Source organism: Elgaria multicarinata, chromosome 2 (genome assembly GCF_023053635.1).
Source record: "Elgaria multicarinata webbii isolate HBS135686 ecotype San Diego chromosome 2, rElgMul1.1.pri, whole genome shotgun sequence".
NCBI lineage: Eukaryota > Metazoa > Chordata > Lepidosauria > Squamata > Anguidae > Elgaria > Elgaria multicarinata.
The window spans coordinates 35,921,014-35,941,841 of NC_086172.1; the positions used below are offsets into that span (position 1 = coordinate 35,921,014).

The window sequence follows — 20,828 nt, forward strand, 5'->3', positions numbered from 1 at the left end:
GGCATGATGGGAGATGTAGGCACAGAGTGCCCATGCAGACGACTGACCTCGGGTCATATTACACCTGCCATGACCCCCATCAGGAAGTGACCGCATCAATGTTGACAACACCGGCACTCGCTGGTGCCTGAGGGGGCTGGTACGCAGCAGCAGCAGCAGCAGCAGCACTTCAGCTGGCACTGCTACTGCCGCCGCTGCCGCCGGTGCCGCGGCAGCATCGCTGACGGCTGCGCAAGCGATCTACGCTGTTTGCGGTCTTTCGGACTTGCGCAAACCGTTTGGCGAGCGGAAAAAACCCTGCGGAAATCAGGCCGGTGTGGCTGCGCAACCATGCTCGAGGCGGCAGCAGCACAACCGGCGCAAACTTCCGCCACAAATCGAGGGAAGGTGTGGATCATGAGGCGTCACGGCTGAACGGGAAAATCCGCTTTCACCGCTCCTCAACGACGGAACACCCGGTAGGTCTAGCAAAGCCCTTAGTGTTTTAACATTGGGTAGATTAAGAATGTAATAAATAAATAAATAAATAAAGTTTAGGCTCTTGCTCCCCGCCCCCCATCTATTTGCTGATTTAATAATGCCTGTAAATAAATTCGAGTGGCCATGCATCATCTTTTTAAAGAGGGATGTCCTCTGCTTTGAATGCACCATGTATTTGAAGGGGTGCCCAGTCCAAGTCCAGTTTAAAGGTAAAGTACCAGCAGAAGGTAGAGGTGGGCCTTGAAGTTGCCCATCAACAGCACCTGCACAGCAGACTTGAGCAAGGCGGACAGGTTAACTAGACACAATCTTCCATACTATGGCGAGATGTACTACATTTCTATTTAAATTATAGCAATTTTTTCTAAGTATACATCTGGTTGTATATATTAGCATATGTAAATTTTATGCAAATCATTATTTGCTTTTGATTTTTTTGGCAACTCATAAGCGGCCAGCCTGAGATAAATAAAACTGTGACCTAGCTTTAACCCAAGGAAAAGGTTTGCATCTCTCTTACCAACGTAAACAACTATTCACATAAAGCAAGATACAGCAGGGCAAAATCATAATTAATTCCCTAAAGCCAACTGAAACAAAAAGGTTTCCACTTTAATGCAGAGGATCAGCAGGGAAGATGTTGTTCAAATTTCTCTCGGAAGGGAGTTCCAAAATATATAGCCATGTAATACACAAACATACATGGCCATTAATACAAAGAAACCAGGAAGTTCTTTCACACATTCCTCTCTCTCTCTCTCTCTCTCTCTCTGTCTCATTAAATACCTGAGCGTGTACATCTGTACCCGCTCAGGTCTTTAATGCCTGTCCAAGTGAAGCTGAGTAGAATTTGCTGAACAAAGCCATCAAAACATGGTTCAATTAATTATATCTCACACAAGGAAGATAAACACACAACATCTGTGATGGGATTGTATTCAGCCACTCTGCTCTTGTTTACAGCTTCCTAGCTGTGGTTGACATTTTAACAACTATATCTGGATTGTATTAAGAGGCCACCATTCATTGCTATCATGCCTCTTTGCAGGGGGAGGAAATAAAGAGTTGGACATCAATAGCTGAACCACAGGTTCATTAAGGGACCATAGCGTCGCATGCTAGCCATTTAGACCAGGGTGTGGCTGTATGTCTTTTTGCTGTAATGCCTACGGAGCTTACTGTCCACTGAGATTCTGCCTGGCAAAACTCAATTCATACAAGCTCTGCACCCAATTATTTACCCATTTCTTGCAGAAAGGTTGATGTGAGATATGTTCTCTATTGGAGCCTCCTACAAGGGCAGCAATCCCACTAAAGACTGATCTCTTCTGGCAGGCCTACCCACCCAGTTGAATTTTAAGATGCCTTTTTTAATGGTGTGCTGCTTTTAAATGTGCACTGGTTTTAAATGTTTGAATTAGTTGTATGTATTTTATGGTGTTTTTATTTGTGTTGTACCTCACCTCGATCCAGAGGGAGAGGTGGGTAACAAATAAACTTATTATTATTATTATTATTATTATTATTATTATTATTATTATTATCTTGGATATTCCCTGCACTGCCAAGATGTTCCTGTCATGCACCTTCTAATGATCCCACCACCACCACGCTCCACATTGGTCCTTCTGTCATAAGAAAGGCTGAATGACTACGACTCCTTTCCTTCCCCCCAACACTGTCCCACAAGCTCTGCAACCTGAGTCCACTTTTTTTTAGGGATATGAAAGCTAGTAGAAAACTGAAAGCAGCAGCCAACAGTGGAGAAAATGTTGCCCAAAACCAAATGGGTATTACAAATTCTGAGAAAGGAGCCCTTGAAAGGTATATTAACTCATGGCCGTCGAAGGTCTGGAAGTAAAAGTTATGTCATTATTTGTACCGCAAGTCTGAAGTTCCAGTTTCCATCATAAGGTAATTTTAAAAAAGCCAGTTGTTGGCAAGGAGCAGTTAGCAGGAGCCATGAGACTGAACTAAACTGATGTCCATTTGTTCCCTCATGGCACTGTCTGCAATTCTATACATGTAGAACACAATGGCTTTCTTCCAAAGAAACATGCAACGTATTGGGATACACTGATACACAATTTTACATGGGAATTATTTAAATCTGAAAACTCACAGTGAGGAACTGAAAGTTGTCCGTGTTATGTAGTTGCTTAGTACATGAATTGGGAAGTTACCAGTTCAAATATTGAAAATCAACAACATGGAGCTATTATGCAAGCCATTATTTCTAGTGCTGTGCTGAAAATTTCAACCATTCCATTTTTAGCATTCCATGTGTGTGTGTGTGTGAGTGTGTGAAACAAAACCTCCGTCTAAAGAGGCTGGGAGAGGTGAGAATTTCAGACAATTTTTCTCCTTGGGGAGGGAGACAGCGTTTCCACATACTTTTTTAACTGTAGCCAGTTCTTGAGGGGTCTTCTTTCTTTCTTTTTTAAAACACTCCCAGCATTTTCAGGAGCCCAGGAGTTCTTCCTGAATGCTTATTGGACAGGGCAAGGTCACATAATCTCCAATAGGCATTCACTAAGAACTGCTGGACTCCTCCAAATGCCAAGAGAAGGGGGTGATTTTTGATTATTTTTTTGCTGTTTGAAAAACTAAAAAATAGGAAGAAGGCCCCTCAGCAATCAGCTACACTTAAAAAAAAGTATGTGGAAACCCTGTCTTCCTCCCCAAGAAGAAAATTCTCTGAATTTACCGCCCTCCCTGTGAAAGAGGCAGAAAAAACTGCCTCTTTGGCAGGGAGAGAGAAAGTTCCTGAAAATAGGGGGCAGGATTTGGCCCAGCTCTAATTATTTCTTTGCCTCAGTGTCTAGGGTGACCATATGAAAAGGAGGACAGGGCTCCTGTATCTTTAACAGTTGTATTGAAAAGGGAATTTCAGCAGGTGTCATTTGTATATATGGAGAACCTGGTGAAATTCCCTCTTCATCACAAGAGTTAAAGCTGCAGGTACCCTGCCCTCTTTTAAATCTGGTCACTCTATATAGCTCCTGCAGCTTTAACTGTTGTGATGAAGAGGGAATTTCACCAGATTCTCCTGCTGAAATTCCCTTGTCTATACAACTGTTAAAGATACAGGAGCCCTGTCCTCCTTTTCATATGGTCACCCTATCAGTGTCCCAACCTGGGAATAATAATACTGAAAATTATAGTAAGCTGTACAGGAAAAAGCACCAGCTTGGATCCAAAGAGCCATGAAGAGAAGGAGTTCAATCTCCTTTCCCACAACCACTGATGGTTTGGTAGCTTCCTGGCTTTTCTTCAGTTCCCCCCGTCCCCCCTTCTAATGGTTTAATGTCTCTCCTAAGTCTTAGACCTCATCTAAACCAAGCAGGATATTGCAGTGTGAAAGCAGTATATAAAAGGCAGGAGCCACACTACTGCTTTATAGCAGTATTGAAGTGCACTGACAACTGTTGGGTCCCATAGACATAGACCACAAACCACTTTCATACCGCTATATCTTGCTTGGTGTGGCTCCTGCCTTTTATATACCGCTTTCATACTGCAATACCCTGCTTGGTGTAGAAGAGGCCTTAGTTGTTGGCAGTAAAAGCTTTAAACTACAATATGCTGGTTTAAACATTATTTTGGCCACACCTCTTTTGCCTTCAGCCCCACCCACCTCTGGAACTGAGCCCCCAAAAGCTTCTCTGAAATTAAATTTGGCCCTCAGGCTGAAAGAGGTTCCCTGCCCCTGAGCTACTGGAAGACATCTCACAATGCAATGTATCCTGGGCTACTACCATGTAAAAAAACAGTGAATGAGGAAAATGCAGGTTGTGATGAATGCACTTTAGTGCGCCATTAAAAGGTCTAGAAAATGGAGCTTGTGCAAGGAGCTTGTGGAAAAGAAGAAACTCTTCTGGGTTTGTTGCCACATTTCTTCCTCTGAGTCAGAAACAGCCCTTCTGTGAGCAGAAGAGGTTTTCCACTGGCAGAAAGGACTTAACCTACAACATAATTGCTAGTCGCGTCATGAGATGGGGAGGGGGGGAATTGCTACCATCGCTTTCTTCCCCACTTCTGTCCCACAATACTTCCTCTTTCTTTACACAGGGAAGAAAGAGGAAGTAAACAATGACCACTTGGCCCATTCAGTGGGCATTTTTATCCCGCTGCTTCTCCTGCACATAGCAGGGGGAGGAAATTAATCCGCTACGTCACCTTGTCCCTCCAATATGCATGGTACATGAACATACATACATATAAATAAATGAATAATATAAAATCTTCATATCTTAAAGTGAGATCCTAGGCCTGCTCAAAACCACTTGAAAATATGGATGAAGGACTGAAACAGACTAACAAAAACTGCTTGTTTTCATTAGTGGCTTAATAAGAAAAACATATGTGTTTATCATACATGACGCTCTGCTTTTCTCCCTCGCTCCTCTCCTCTCATGGATGATGCCAGATGCACTTCCAGCTTTAATAAGATTATCCCTCTGCATTCGGCAGAGCCAGACAATTTACTTTGGAGCCACGCTGCCTTATAAAACTAGCATTTTACCCTGATAATAAGCTCATGTCCTGGCAGCTTGTCAGATGAATCCCAACATTTCTAAATGGCAAAGGAATAACCAGAAATGTACTAAATTCCTAACGAGAGTGCTGCAAAACTAGACTATGCTGATTTGAATGGAATCTTAAGTGCCAAAGAAATGTGGCAAGGAGTGGGCTGCTCAGCTTCCATCTTATGCAAACTGCTCTTTCCCCAGCCTTACCAATTCCCATTTCAGCAAGATGTCTGCCTGAGTCACGCATGCATGGAGATGGCTGCTCTGTTCTTACTTGACTACTACTGACTTGGGGCCAAAAAACACATTATGCTAATTGTGTAGTGTATAGCTGAACCTGATTATTTACTTTACTCTGGCGTAACTGTGCACGGCGGTCCCAATTTTGATTTGGTACAGTGTGCTCTGGGAGAAGGATTAAACCTACCCTCCCCCCGGGGGGGGGGAGAGCCTCCATTGACTTTGATTTTGAGTGCACACACTTTCACTAGAGTAAATAAAACTATCAGGCTCAGTTACATCTCTGTTTGTTTATTTATTTATTATTGCATTTATATCCTGCCTTTTTTCCTCCAAGGAACCCAAGATGGCGTACATAATCCTCCTCCTCCTCTCTATTTTATCCTCACAACAACAACAACCCTGTGAGGTAGGTTGAGCTGAGAGTCTGTGACTGGCCCAAAGTCACCCAGTGAGTTTCCATGGCCGAGTGGGGACTAGAACCCGGATCTCCCAACTCCCAATCCAACACTTATGTCACCAATTAGGCAGATTACAGCTTAAAACACTGGCTTGGATCCATACTTAGTCATACATTGAAATCAATGGGACTTATGTAGTCATGGCTTACTCAAGTCCTATTGATTTCAATGGGATTATTTAAGGTATGACTAAGTCTGGATCCAATTCATTGAGTCTGTTCATGGGAATAGTTGGACATGCTTACTGCTGCTATCCTACTCTCTGTATGTTCAGTCTACCAGGATTGGTCACACAAACACTACCAAAATTGTTCTGGTATGCCACATACAAAAATAGAGAGTCTCTGGTCCCTTCCTTGAATAGCGTGGTCAGGCTTAGCTAGCCACAACATTCTAATGGCAGGAAGCAATTAACCAATTACATGGAAAATTCACTGGATTCTAAAAAGAAAGGGTGAGAGAGGAGATCAGATTTTGATCAGTTTCAACATATAACAGAAAGCAGAAGACATCAAATCTCAGTTCTTGTATAAGCATGAAATTAGCAACATTGTGAAAACAAACAAACACACAGCTAAGTTAGTATGCCTAAGATATTAAATAGCCACTGAGTCATTACATGTGAACCGCCTAGAGAGCTTCAGCTATTAGGTGGTATAAAAATGTAATAAATAAATAAATGACTGTCTACCTAATGGCAGCAACAGAAGTATAAGAGGGTATGGGGAGTTCTTGCAACACGGTGTATTAACCTGTATGTGGTTTCCAAGGAAATCATAATCAATCTGCAGGGTTTTCAGTTCATATCAGCTGTTGATACAGTCTGGGATAGCATATTCCTGGCCTGTTTGTAGGCGCACCTGCCTTCCAGTATGTCAGGGAAGCACAGAAGTCCATCAAAATATTGCCAAACCATTTACTCTGATAAAGGCAAACAGGAAAGACCAGATGGCCTTGGGGCAGAATCACTTAGGATGGAGATTAACTGGAAAGAGCATACTCTAGAGATGTGCAAGGCATGCTTAAACATAACCAGTGTGGGATTTACCACCAGGTATGTATCCACAGAAATGCAGCCTAGCACTGGATTTACACATAACATATTTGTAGAGATGCTTGGATTTCTGGAAAACCATAAGAAATATATTTTCTGCTCAGATTCTCATGTACAGATGCATTAAATAGAGATGGACAGATCTGTCAATCTTGATGTCATTGAGATTGTCAGCTTTTTAAAGTCAAGCCCGCTCCATCCCGTTTCGGCATCAGTTTGAATTTTTTAAAAAAATCCATTCAGAAATCCATTTGGGTGGGACGAGATGCATAACCCATAATGCACACATTTTTGTGCACATTTTTTAAATGTGCACATTTCCCCAGTACTTTTCACTGCTGTAATGCAGATACAACTTAATAGTCTTTTAGCATTTAAGAAAGCTATAAAGACTGATCTATTCCGGCAGGCCTATCTAGTGGAATTTTAGGATGTTTTTAAAATGTTTTAATAATGTATAATATGTTTTTAATTCAGTTTTATGTATTTTATACTTATTATTGTTCCCTGCCTCAATCCAAACGGAGAGGCAGGTAAGAAATAATTTATTATTATTATTATTATTATTATTGTTATTGTTATTCGTTTACGTGTTTTCTCAAATATATACATATCGCATGCACTTTCCCCTAACATGTCTTTTGTGTCTAAGTCCGCTTACCGGCTCAGGTGATGCACATTGAGTAAATCTATAAAAACAACCCAACGGAACTAATTTCTTCTCCATCCCTGGTAAAAACAAGTCTCAAAAAGCAGTGGAAGTCATATTCACTTTTTAGGCTGCTTTGCCAGCTAATCTCAGAAGTGTAGGGAGCTGGCATGTGGTTCCTCATATTCAATGAGCTTGAGCAACGGAAACAATGTTCTGGGGCTTACCCACAAGGAACTCTGGCTTCTGCTAAGCACTGCCAAACAAGTTAATTCAGGAAACAGTGAAAAACTAATTTCTTTCTTTCATAAAGCTGGTGTCACTCTGTGCCAAAAAGGTCGGATGTGAGGTAGATGTGATTTTCTCTCCCCCTGTATCACATATTCCTTGTATCCTATTGTTATTACAGATACAGCTGAGTAACGTTTAATAAACTTGACTGTTTCCTCTCTCTCTTTCCAAATTGCTTCTCCACATCCATCAGTGTTGTGCACAGCCAATGTCCCCTGGAAGAAGAAGAAAAAACCACTGCACTACTTTAAAACTCGGCAACAGGCTGCAGGCTTAAACAGACAACACTAAAACAGACCAAGGTCCCTCCAATGTCAAATAACAAAATTACCCATGCCTGGGAATCATGTGCCTCTAGTTGATGCCTGCCAAGACTTTACTAATGGCCATTTCCAAGATTTGGCTTCCCACAGTTGTACCCAGCTGTGCTGAATGGCTCCTGTCCTTATGCTGGCAGTGGGTAAGAGCCAGCTGATCAGCCTCGGTTGATCTTGTTTTTGCCATGGACAATCAAGCATCTCTCGGTCCAAACCCACAACTGCATTTTTCCCCCTCCACTGTTTCCTCCATGTCAAAATAGATTAAAAAGCCTGTCGTATTTGTCTTCGTCATACTCGCCATACAGGCGCAGATGCAAGTAGAGAGAGCCAGGTTCCCATCTGATCAAATTACTCTCTAAATTGTGAGATTAACCAAAAAGTACAGATCATTCTGGAGTCTCTCTCTCTCTCTCTCTCTCTCTCTCTCTTATGACACAATTGTGGTGTAGTGGTTAAAGTGTTGGACTGGGAATCGGGAGGTGTGGGTTCTAGTTTCCATTTGGCTATGGAAACCCACTGGGTGACTTTGGGCAAGTCACAGACTCTCAGCCCAACCAACCTCACAGGGTTGTTGTTGTGAGGATAAAACGGAGAGGAGGAGGATTATGGACACACCACCTTAGATTCCTTGGAGTAAAAAAGGTAGGATATAAATGCAATAAATAAGTAAATAAACAAATAAAAATGAGAGAGAGAGTAAGAAAGAGAGAACACTGGTGTCTCCAATTTTGATGGGGCTGTGAATCTATTCCGGGTTTCAGTCAGAACAAGCCAGAACTTGAAAGGAGCTATCCAAGGTGCTGAATGCTATCCACATTCTGGGGTGAGAAAAAAGCATGATCCATACTTACGATAAGAGCATAAAAGCCTAAGCGCCACTCCACATTCTCCAGAGCTGCTTTTTAGCTCAAATAGCAGCACTATTAATGCCTTGCAAAGTCCTTCTCCAAATCAGAGGGCACTGAATCACACCAGCCTCACAACCAGTTCTTTATCAAAAATATATGCATTTGGATGCAACCTTAGTCATGTTTAGAGCAGACCCATTGAAATGCACAGGACGTAAATTCAACCTGTGACGAACTTAAGTTCCATTGATTTCAGCGAGGGTACTCTTAAATATGATTAGGTCTGGATCCAATGATGTGTATTAAGTGCAGGAAGGAAGAGGAGAGACAATTACAAACTGCATTTGAGAAAGGCAGTGAGAACGGTTGTCTACTACCAGTACTTTAAAATATGCCAGCACAGGTTCCATAGCTCAGTAGTAAAGTACATGCTTTTCCTTTGGCATCTTCAGTTAAAATGAACCTGAAATACGAGGGATGGGGGGGGGGGGAATCTCCAACTTCACCAAGCCTCTTCACATCAGAATAGTAGGGATGTGTGAATCAGTAAGACCAGTGCTCACTGAAGTACTCCTAATTCAATCTTGAAGCTTGTTCTGACACAAATCTGTATCAGATCATGAGCTTTCTCCCCCCGCCCGCAATAAAAATCCATGCACATTTTTGTGTGTATTTTCCTAAATGTATGCATCAACTGCATTAATCTTTAAAATGTACACATTCTTCTACTACTGATGAAAGCATTTTTGCACACATTTTCAGAAGCATGAATGTTTTCATGTGCACTTTTCAAATGTACACATGCTATCGAATCCAATTCTTTTTGGGTCTGTGAACCACATTGCAAGTTCAGAAGTGTATGGACTTTGAGCACAGATTGCATTTCACTCTGTGTTCAATCTGGATGGTGCGAATGGCATGAATTCTGAAAAAAAAAAGGAATTGAAATGATTTCTCATGCATCCCTAAATAAACCATAGTGAATCAGACCAAAGGTCTATTTAATCTAGCATTCCGTTCACACAGTAACCGACTAGCTGCCTGGTTGCTATTCATCTGAAAGACTCCATACAATAATGAAAACCCAGGTTACTCATAAGAACATAACAAGTGCCATGCTGGATCAGACCAAGGGTCCATCTAGTCCAGCAATCTGTTCACATGGTGGCCAACCAGCTGTTGGCCAGGGACAACAAAGCAGGACACATTGCAACAGCACCCTCCCACCCATGCTCCCCAGCAAATGGTACATATAGGCTTACTGCCTTTGATACTGGAGATAGCACATAGCCATCAGGACTAGTAGCCATTGATGGCCTTCTCCTCCAGGAACTTATCCAACCACCTTTTAAAGCCATCCAAATTAGTGGCCATCACTACATCTTATGGTGAGTGAATTCCATAGTTTAACTATGTGCTGTGTGAAGAAGTATGTCTCTTTATCTGTCCTGAATCTCCCACCAATCAGCTTCATGGGATGGCCCTGGGTTCTAGTGTTATGAGAGAGGGAGAAAAATGTCCCCCTATCCACATTCCCCATACCATGCATAATTTTGTACACCTCTGTCATGTCTCCCCTTTGCCTCCTTTTTTCCAAGCTAAACAATCCTAGCTGTTGTAACCTTCCCTCTTAGGGGAGATGTTCCAGCCCCTTGATCATTTTAGTTGCCCTTTCCTGTACTTTTTCCAGCTCTATAGTATCTTTTTACTCCATTGGTCCCACCCTGTCCAGGCTCCATTCCTGGCCTCTGCCCCTATTGGTCCTGTCCTAGCACCGCCCTGATCTCTATGTGTAAGCCTCCTTGTACATTTGAGTTAGTAGGCAAGGTGCAAATATTCCAGGGGTGTACATAAATAGACAGGGCTGGCAGAGCAATGGTCTGAGTCACTTTAAATGGGCTTTGTGTGCACATTTATGAAATACATGCTCCATAAAGCGGCCCCACAGTGGCTTGCAAGTGTTAAAGAGATGTCAACATTATATTTGAAATCTCAGCATCTACAAAACACACAGAGAAGCAGCGGCCAGGGCTGCTGGCAGAAGGCCACAGTGGTGTATTTGAGAATGATGATAGGATAAGAGTGACCTGACTTCACTCTTGCCTTCCCATTGGAACACACAGGAAAGACAGGGAATGCAAAATGCTTCGTTGGCTCTGGATGCAGGACACGTTCCCAGCATCGAGTACGTAGGTTGTGTGGGCTGCAGTCGGAATGTTTACCACTTCAATTGAATTTTTTAACACCCTTTCAAAGTAGCTAGCCTAGGTCTCAGCTTCCCCTCAGACCTGGAAGTAATGGCAAGACACCCACATCATCAAGGCCAATGGCATCTCTACTAGAACCTAGGAAGCTGACTCCACATAGCTCTGTATTGTCAACACTAACTGGCAGCAGCTCTCTAGGTTTCAGGCAGGATTTTTTTCTAGGCCTTTCTGCAGATGCTGGGGATTGAACCTGGGAACTTCTGCTTGCAAAGCAGGTGCTCTACCGCTGAGCTACACCCCACTAATAGACGCTGCCAAAGATCCATATCTGCAAGTATCTCAAATTCATCCAATGGGTTAGATCAAGGGCCACATATGATGCTGGCTTGGGGGGTCACATGCACATTCACATACCCCCACACACACCAGTGATCTTTACAAGGATCTCTGTGGGGGAGTACTGGAGAGTACAGGCAGTGGGGACACTGGTGGGGTGGGGAAATTTTGCAGCAGTGTGTATGTGTGGGGGTGTCAGGGCCCTCTTGGGGGCTACAGTAAAACCCTCCAAACTCTTGGAGGGTTTGGCATATGGGGGACTGGGACGAAATCACAATGCTTGCCATGTTGCATCCAAGCTAATGTATATTTATTTATTTATTTATTTATTTATTTATTTATTTATTTATAATTTATTCATTCATTTATTAAGATATTTGTATCCAGCCCTATATCACAAGGATCTCAGGGCGGCGTACAGATAAAATAGATGTGTTTGCTCTGTTAGGGTTAATTGTTTGGTAGAGAGTGAGTGGAAAGGTAGGTGGGGCTTGTGTGTGTGCGTGTGTGTGTGTGTGTGTGTGTGTGTGTGTGAGAGAGAGAGAGAGAGAGAGAGAGGAAGGAGACTGAGTTTAAATAAAGGCGAGCAGACAGGGAGACAGGGCCTTAGGGACTGATGTAACTAAGGCCTTTTCCCCCAGGATCGTCTAGGGATCATCCCTGTGCATGCAAATGACGCACAGGGGATCCCAGGAGCAGGCAGGGACGACCCATCCATTTTCCTGGGATAACCCTTAGGTGTAGAAATGGCCTACATCTAGTTAGTGGGAGTTGAAAGGGTAGAGCAGGCAGGGTAAGATCAAGAACTGAATAATTGATTATATGATGTAACATTTCTTGTATTAAATAAACTTTAATTTGTTTCTTTTTTTTTCATATTTCCTGGATCTTTCTCCTTTTTGGATAAGGGGAATCAATTAGGCACATTGGGTGTCTCTTGTCCCTGTTGAATACAGGGGCTGAAGCTTGTGGGTCACTGAAGGCAGCTGACCCAAAGCTGAGGGGGATGGACCTGGGGGCAGGTTGCATCCTTGGGCTAAATGCACTGCACCTGAGGCTGTAGGAATGCAACGGGAAAGGCCACAGTGAACTAAAGCTTCAGACAGCACATGATTTATCATTTTCACCAGAGTGGGAGCAATCCTTCTATTCCTCTCTCTCTCTCTCTCTCTCTCTCTCTCTCTCTCTCTCTCTCTCTCTCTCTCTCCCCCTCCCTCTCCCACCCACTCCAGTTCTAGCTGTGAAACACGACTCCGTTTCGTTTTATTTTGCATGCACGCCTCTCCCCATACAAGGTGATTACAGTAGCTTGAACAAATGTAATAAGTTACTTTGCTGCAGTGCATAATGACTGCTCTATAAAGTCAAGTAGACAGCTTTACAGGGCTATTGCCGAGCTACTACTCATTTGAGAAGTGGAGCATCTGGTTTGACTTAATTGCTGAACTTCTGCAGCAAATCCTGCTCTGTGTCAGAGAAATAATATACCGTTGTTTTCTTTTCTTTCTTTTTTTATGACATCTTACCGCCAGGCGGAAATGATCTACGGTGTATATAGTCAGGGCTGTGCTGAAATTAAATTGCACACTCTCAAATTCTGCATCCAGAAAACTGGATTCTATTATCATCCTTAATTAAGCAGATGAAGCAAATTTACATTTATTAGGGGTGGGGCTTGCATAATTGACTCATTATTGTGAGCCAAGAGAACTGAAACTCTACAACTCTTGACCTCTGGAAATCTTTATTCACCCACCCACCCACCCACCACTTCTTGGTTTCTGGGATGACACTGAACACATTTCAAAACAAAAGTAAAATATTCAATATAGCTGAGTTGACATGAGTAATTCTTGGAAGACCATTCTTCCCCACTTGTGGACACAGGCTAAAGATTTATAATTTTTACCTTCAAATGTGGGAGCCCTTAAAAGCACATACTTATTTATTGTAGGTACCAGAGCATTCATGGTAGAAGTTGAGATGTCAGCATGCATGAAGTCCCTACAACAGCTACTTGCTACAACAGAAGATTGGAAACAGCAACAACACTTACATGCATTTGGTCAATAGACTGGGAGACACATTGGGCCATGTGGATCAACAAAACTTTAGCTTGACAGTTTTCTCTGAATTCCATCTCAAAGGTCATTCTGTCTCATGTCAGTCTCGGATTGTGAGCTTCACGCACACACATTTTTGGGAATGTATACAAAAATTGTGCATGTCTTTACACATCTTTCTCCCATTGATTAAAGCACAGTTGTGCACATTTTTTAAAAGCACTCAGGTTTTTGAGAGCATTTTTCAAATGCACACATGCTGCCAAATGCAATTTTCTAGGGCCAGGAATCCTGTTCCAAGCGCAGAAATATATGGACATCGACCACAGATCATGACAGCATTTGTGTTTGGTTCAGAAGGTGCAAACTGCGTAAATACTGATCAAAAAAATGAAGTGCAGCAAATTTCTCATACTTCCGGAAGGACACACGGTGGAAATGTATTTTTAGAACCTGGAAGCACAATGGCACCTACTTGTAAGCTAAGACCAACCACAGCTCCACATGCCATTCCACCATTCCAGATGAGCTTTCAAAAGTAGTGACAGCTTTGATATATAATCACAAGGAATTTCCGGGGGGGGGGGGGGGATTAGATACAACTTCTGTAGTTCTTACAAACAGTGCAATCTACCCTGACTGGAATGCATACCCAGCACATATTCTACTGGGCATGCTGGCTTTAAACCTGGACTGGATCTTCACAGTGCAATATGGCTTTATTTCCCCTCACTGACATCACCATGTAGCAAAATCAAAGTGGTTTCTTAATGTCATCACATCCACTAAATGATCTCCGATTGTCTGTGATCATGTGGAGAAAGCGAAAGCTGTGTTAGCTAAAATGCCATAGCAGCAGTTAGAATGGCACAAGAATGGCTGCAAATAGACACAGAAACAGTGGAAAGTCAAGGTGCATGCCATTTTTTTTACTTCAGGAATGATGAAGGGAAAAAATCCAATATAACTCTAATGATAAATACCCAGCATATATATTTAAATAATTCCCTCATGATAAGGTTGCAGATCTTGGACTCCCTCATCATTCCTTCCATTGTGCCATTTTCCATGCCCTGGCCAATAGTGGGGTTTTGACAGTTCCTTTTCCAATCTTTTATCTGTTTTGTGAGGAAATTTTTTCAATAGACTGAGGTACCATTGTGGCCTATCGTGTAAGGGACACCTGCTGAGGACATCTGTGTTACTCAAGGCTTGTCCTGGCTTATATTCAGACTTGTATTCATAAGCTGATAATGCCAAAGACCATTCCTGGAATCTAGAGTTTGTTCTTTCCTGCAGGGGTTTATGGTCCGATCAAATGACAAAATGTCTGTCAAGGAGATAAGAATGGATTAATTTTGTTTTACCTCTGAAACTACCATTAGTCAAGTTGTGATTCCACACACACACACACACACACACACACACTTTGTTGGCACTAGTGTTTATTCAGAGGACTAACACTGTTCCTATTTCAATGAGTAAGACGGGTGGATGACTTTGGTCATTTTTACTTTAGTGATTTTGGCAAAGCTCACTGTATGGATCAGGTATGAGCTTTTGAGGCTGGTAATGCTTGCCCCACAGAAGAGGCAAGCATTGAGGCCCAAGTTCTTTGAAAAAAACTAATTTACTGAGTTTTATTCAAAGACATGTCAAGAAATATGGTTAACATGAGAGATGGGGGACGGGAACAATGGACAACAAAAAACCAGTCAAAAACAAAACAAAAATAACTTAGGTAGGTAACCCAAGGTATATTGGTAGATAGCTTCCAGAAAACAGATGTAAATGTCAGCTGAGAAACCTCCTCAATCAGCAAGATACAGTGTGTAAGAAATCAATAAAGAATTAATCTCACTCAATCAACACCCACTGCCCCAAGCCTCCTCAACTTATCAAACCGGTTACACTAAAGTGACCCATCAATAAACACTTACACATTTATATTGCCTTGTGTATTTTCCTTTTCTTCAGGACACTTCATGTGGGTAAAAACAATGAACCACGAATTATAAAAAGAATATTAAACACACATTCCATCTATTTTTTCCTCTTCTTTTCCAAACTTCTTCTCCTAATTTTGAGGCCTTTTCTGGGGTAAGGATTCTATCTATAATAGCACCATATATATATAATTTATTTATTACATTTTTATACCTCCCAATAGCCGAAGCTCTCTGGGCAGTTCACAAAAATTAAAATCATAATAAAACAACCAACAGGTTAAAAGCACAAATACAAAATAAAAAGCACAACCAGGATAAAACCACGCAGCAAAATTGATATAAGATTAAAATACAGAGTTAGAACAGTAAAATTTAAATTTAAGTTAAAATTAAGTGTTAAAATACTGAGAGAATAAAAAGGTCTTCAGTTGGTGACAAAAAGAGTACAGTGTAGGCGCCAGGCGGTCCTCTCTGGGGAGCTCATTCCACAACCGGGGTGCCACAGCAGAGAAAGCCTTCCTCCTATATTGCCTATAGATAGATAGATAGATAGATAGATAGATATAGATATAGATGTAATAGTGTGTGTGTGTGTGTGTGTGTGTGTGTGTGTGTGTGTGTACGATTATATTAGCAAAGCCCTCCTGGGCTCTGCTAAAATCTAAACTGGATTCTGCTAAAAATATGGCTCTGAACCTACTCAGAATGGATACATTAGTAAAAGCATAACTGGTGTAGCATTTTATGTATTTACTATTCCACAACTTGGCATGCAGTGTCTCCAGGACCACATGCTAATAGGTAGCCTAGTTTTGCTACAGAAATTGCCATAGACATTGCCGATCGAACTGAGAAATGGTTCAATATAAACCATTGCATAAGCTTTCAAGGTACGGGGGATTGTGGCTCTTCAAGACAATTCCAATTAGTTCCTCAAAGAAGAATTGCTACCGGGCTTTTAATTAAACCTCGTTTTGTTCCACACATACTTAGTAAAATTGCAGGCTTCTCCATCTCATTCTCAATCTCATTAGGAATGAAGAACTGAGAGTGTCTATCTATGTAATGGGTCTAGTCTACTTGCTTGCATCAAGCACCTTCATTTATTCTGCAAGTAGTCATTCTACTTCCAAGGAACAGTTCTAGTGCTGCTTACACAGTGCGAAGAACTCAGTGAATGCTGCTTCCAGTTTATTCTCATCACTGGCGTAATGTGTGGTGGCCATTGTAGAAAATCTAGAAAAATCAATTGCAGTTCATTTTTTATCAAGATTTACCCAGCTTGCACGTTCCAGACTGAATGCAGACTCAGATGCCATCTGCAATCGAAGTCCGTATGTTTCTGAGCTTGTAATGTGAGTCACAGACCAAAGAAATGTGTTTAACCACATGCGTACACATGAAAAATGCATGCTTGTGAAAAATGGTCACAAATATCTTTTAGTCAATGGGAGAAGAAGGCAAACATTTCAAAGATGTGCACAACTGTTGCGTACATTTGGTGGGAAACACACACAAAAATACACACCAATTTCCACACAGAAAGGAAAACCAAAGCTTGTAATCTCACATCGAATCAAGTTGGAACAAGCTTTGGGAGAGAATTCAGAGAAGTTCAGACAGCTCAATGTTTTACTGATTTGCACACCCTTGCAGCTAGGTTTACTTTGTTCTGTGTTCCCATCGGTCTCAGCCTGGCTTCCATCTTTTTTTTAAGGCTGCATTTCAAAAGCATGCTCAGTCTTAGATGACTATGGAAACTGCTGATCTACCTTTGATGGCCATGAGCTTCCCTGGAAATACTTATTGTGAAAGGCAAGATATAATAAATCCATAATAAATAATTAAACTTTAAGCCACTAGGTGGCAACCAACTTAAATCATACAATTCTTATACACATTATTGCACAAGGTAGCCCATTAAAGAGATGGCTCAGGGCCAAAATAGATGTGATGTTAATTGCATGAAAATGGAACTATCGTGCACATTTTTGGTTATGTGAATAGCAGCTGTGGGAAAGCCTGAGCAGTTTAGGTGTTGGGAAAGGGGAGTTTATCATTCTCCCCCTCCCCCCACTCTCTCTCTCTGCCGTAGTCCTGACAAAAAATGGCCGCTCTCATCACTCCTACCATCCTGAGGTTACTCAGTTTACACAACAAAAACATACACATTAAAATAATATTCACGCCATCAACTTCAACTCCAGCTTGACCCTCAGCCAGTATTCACATCATCCCTAGGTGTGGTGCTCTTCCCCCACCCCCGTTTTTTTGTTTGTTTGTTTGTTTTTGCTTCTAAAAGAGGGCTGCTGAGGAGAAGGGAATAGGTTAAAATAGGGGAAACGTTTGCACATGTGCTTTGCACTTCCATTTATGGAGCAGCAGCCACCACTGGTAAGTGGAAGGATACAAGCATTACAATGGGGAACATTGCAGAGGTTTGGTATTATGGGTTTGATGCATTTGCTTAGCTTATACTGTTCTGCCATTTCCTCTAGAAGTTCTTATTTGGCTCAGAATGTACAATGAGGGCCTCTACACATGTAAGGCCAGCATTCAGACAGAGCACACTTCTTAGTAGGGGGATGTACCGAAGTTTTACCACTAGCCCCTTACTCTCAGTAACACTCTGCTGTGACCAAATAGCCTTTTGTTTAGCAAATGTTTTCTCTCTATTTGGGTTGGTTCTCTGTCTCAATTGTTTCTCACAAATGTCAGTGTTGCTGTTGTACTCTACCCAGATCTAAAGGCTATTGCTGTTGAATATGTTCTTTTGAGTGGAGGTGGGAACATGGCAGTTGAATTTCCAAGCTCTCCGCCATGGCTAGTGCTTGGAATTACATTTCCCAATGGCAATACAAAATGCATGCACCTGTAGGGTGACCATATTTGGGAAACCCAAAAAAGAGGACACCTAGTGTGTGTGTGGGGAAGCAGCTTTCTGAGTCCTGCAGAAAGTACGCTATTCCCCCGCCACCTTAAAGAACCCGATTGGCGTGGAGGAAGGGAAAGGATTTCATTCTGCACCACCACCACCCACTCCAATTGGGGCCTTTTCTATAATGTCCACGAATGACCCACTTTCCCCTTTAAGACCTCAATTGGAGCTCGGGGTGGGGAAATGATGTGCCTCAAGAAAGCATGTCATTCCCTCCTGCCATGCTAATGGCAGCCTTAAAGGGGAAGGTGTGTCATTCCAGGACATTATTGAAAATTATAGAAAATCCCCCCTGACACCATGGAAAGAACAAAAAACAGGACAAATCCGGGGAAATCCTGACAGTTGGTCACCCTATGCACCTGGCAAGAGCGCACAAACCAGCATTACAAACTACTCTGCATTTATTTATTTTATTGGATAACGCCATTGCAAATTTCAAACGATCGGTGACTTCATGTATTGGTTGGAAATTAAAAAGGGAACTGAATGAATTTCTCCCCTATCCCTACTCAGAAGCAAGTCCCACTGTGTTCAGTGGGGTTTATGCTCAGTTAAGGATGCATGTGATGCATCTAGTAGGAGTAATATGGCTGTCAGTGATGAGCATGGAATGTCCTATGACAATGGAGAAATGACTGGGATATCGAAAGAGCTATCTAGAATCTTTTATGTAAGCATTTCCATTGTTTATTTCTGCTACAGCATTTGCCATTTGTCTATTTTGTTTTCTAAATGCATTCATTGAGATCACCTGGCATGTAGTTAAGCATCTACATATGGCCAAGAGAGATCTTCTTTTGGGAGGCATATTCCTTAACAACGTTAGAGGGAAATCAACACATTCTGGAGATTAAAACATGCATGAAAGCTCTGAATTCTAAAAAAATAATGTTAGTGCTTCATTTTGTATTTTATATACCGATGGTGAAAATAATTCACAGTTCGGCCTGCCTAGTGGAATTTTCATAAAGATTAAGATGTCGATTTTAGCTTTGGACATTCTGTTTAAAGCAAAGAATAATTGCTTTTTGTTTGTTTGCCTTATAATACAGATGCTTTCTGGAGTTATCAGTGTCTGTTCAGGCAGAGAGAGAAGAGAATTTTAACCTGACTGGGTTACCTTGTCCCTGTGTCTTTCCATTATTGTTAGATGTTAGCAGAGACATTGACTGAAGACATTTGGTCAAAAACATTTGTGAAAATGATGGATATTTCAGTTCCTTAAATATTTAATACTTAGAACAATCCTGTATATGTCTGTGCCGAAGCTAGCCCCACTGAGAGTTACATCCAAGTAAGCATATATAGAATTGTAGCATTAGATGTTTGACTTCGTTTTAGTACACTCTCAAATTCCAATTCCTCTAAAGAGCTCAGAACTGCTTACATGTGTGGTTTCCGTAGTAACTTGAGGCAGCATGTTATTTATTTATTCTTACATTTATTCATTCATTATGACAGCATTCATATCCCACTCACCCTCCAAACAGTTCAGGGTTGCCTACAGGATTCAAAGAATCAAAGAACTGTGGAGTTGGAAGGGACCACACGGATCATCTGGACCAGCCTTCCTCAACCTGGGGCGCTCCAGATGTGTTGGACTACAACTCCCAGAATGCCCCAGCCTGGCTGGGGCATTCTGGGAGATGCAGTCCAACACATCTGGAGCGCCCCAGGTTGAGGAAGGCTGATCTAGACCAAACCTCTGCATTGTGCAGGAAAAGCAATTAAACCATTATTAGAGCTGGCTGCTTAGTCTGTTCTTAAAAACCTCCAGAGATGGAGAACACACAACCTCCATAGGTAAACTGTTCCACCATTGAACTGTCAGGAAGTTTCTCCTTATTTTTAATTGAAATCAAGGTAGCTGTAACATAGGCCAGATCTACATCAAGCAGGATATAACACTTTGAAAGCAGTTTGAAAATGATATATGAAATGTGTCTTGGGCCTCAATAGTTGTCAAGACCTTTATAAACCATTATGAAGCAGGAGTGTAAGTCCTGCATTAGACCCATTATTTTGGGTCCTAATCTCTGTGGCAATGGAAAATAGTCCTGAACCATCTGCCCTGTGGCACCTGTGGTCCTTTACAGCTTTCATCCAATTGCTATTATATCCTCACAATAAGCCTGCAAGGTAGGTTAGGATGAGAGACAGTCATGGTTACCCAGCCAGTTCTGTGGCTGAGCAGGGATTTGAACCTGGGTCTACCCAGTTCTATCAGTCTAACACTGTAATGTCTATGTCCCCCATGGCTCCTTTGCTTTGATAGAAATGAGAGAGAGAGAGAGAGAGAGAGAGAGAGAGAGAGAGAGAATCCATACAGTGTCTGGGATCACGACTTCCATTCTGTCAGTACAAGCATCCAGTGGAGCACTTGCCACTCTCCCTCCACTGGCAGCAGGATCCACTGCTAGATCAAAATCCCTTCCATTTAGGAGCCAAGCCACTGCT

General features: G+C 41.9%; 1 protein-coding gene across 2 annotated transcripts in view; it reads right to left on the minus strand.

Moving 5' to 3' along the window:
* ZNF804A (zinc finger protein 804A) overlaps nt 1-20,828 on the minus strand; it is a 247,718-nt gene that overhangs the window by 177,849 nt on the left and 49,041 nt on the right. The window contains exon 1 of one of the 2 annotated variants that reach the window (XM_063118584.1): nt 7,429-7,504. The exons of the other annotated variant lie outside the window; for it this stretch is intronic. Coding sequence (XP_062974654.1) covers nt 7,429-7,494 — 66 coding nt within the window. The 5' untranslated portion in view covers nt 7,495-7,504. Of the gene's footprint in view, nt 1-7,428; nt 7,505-20,828 lie in introns of those variants that run through there. 2 annotated transcript variants of the gene reach the window in all.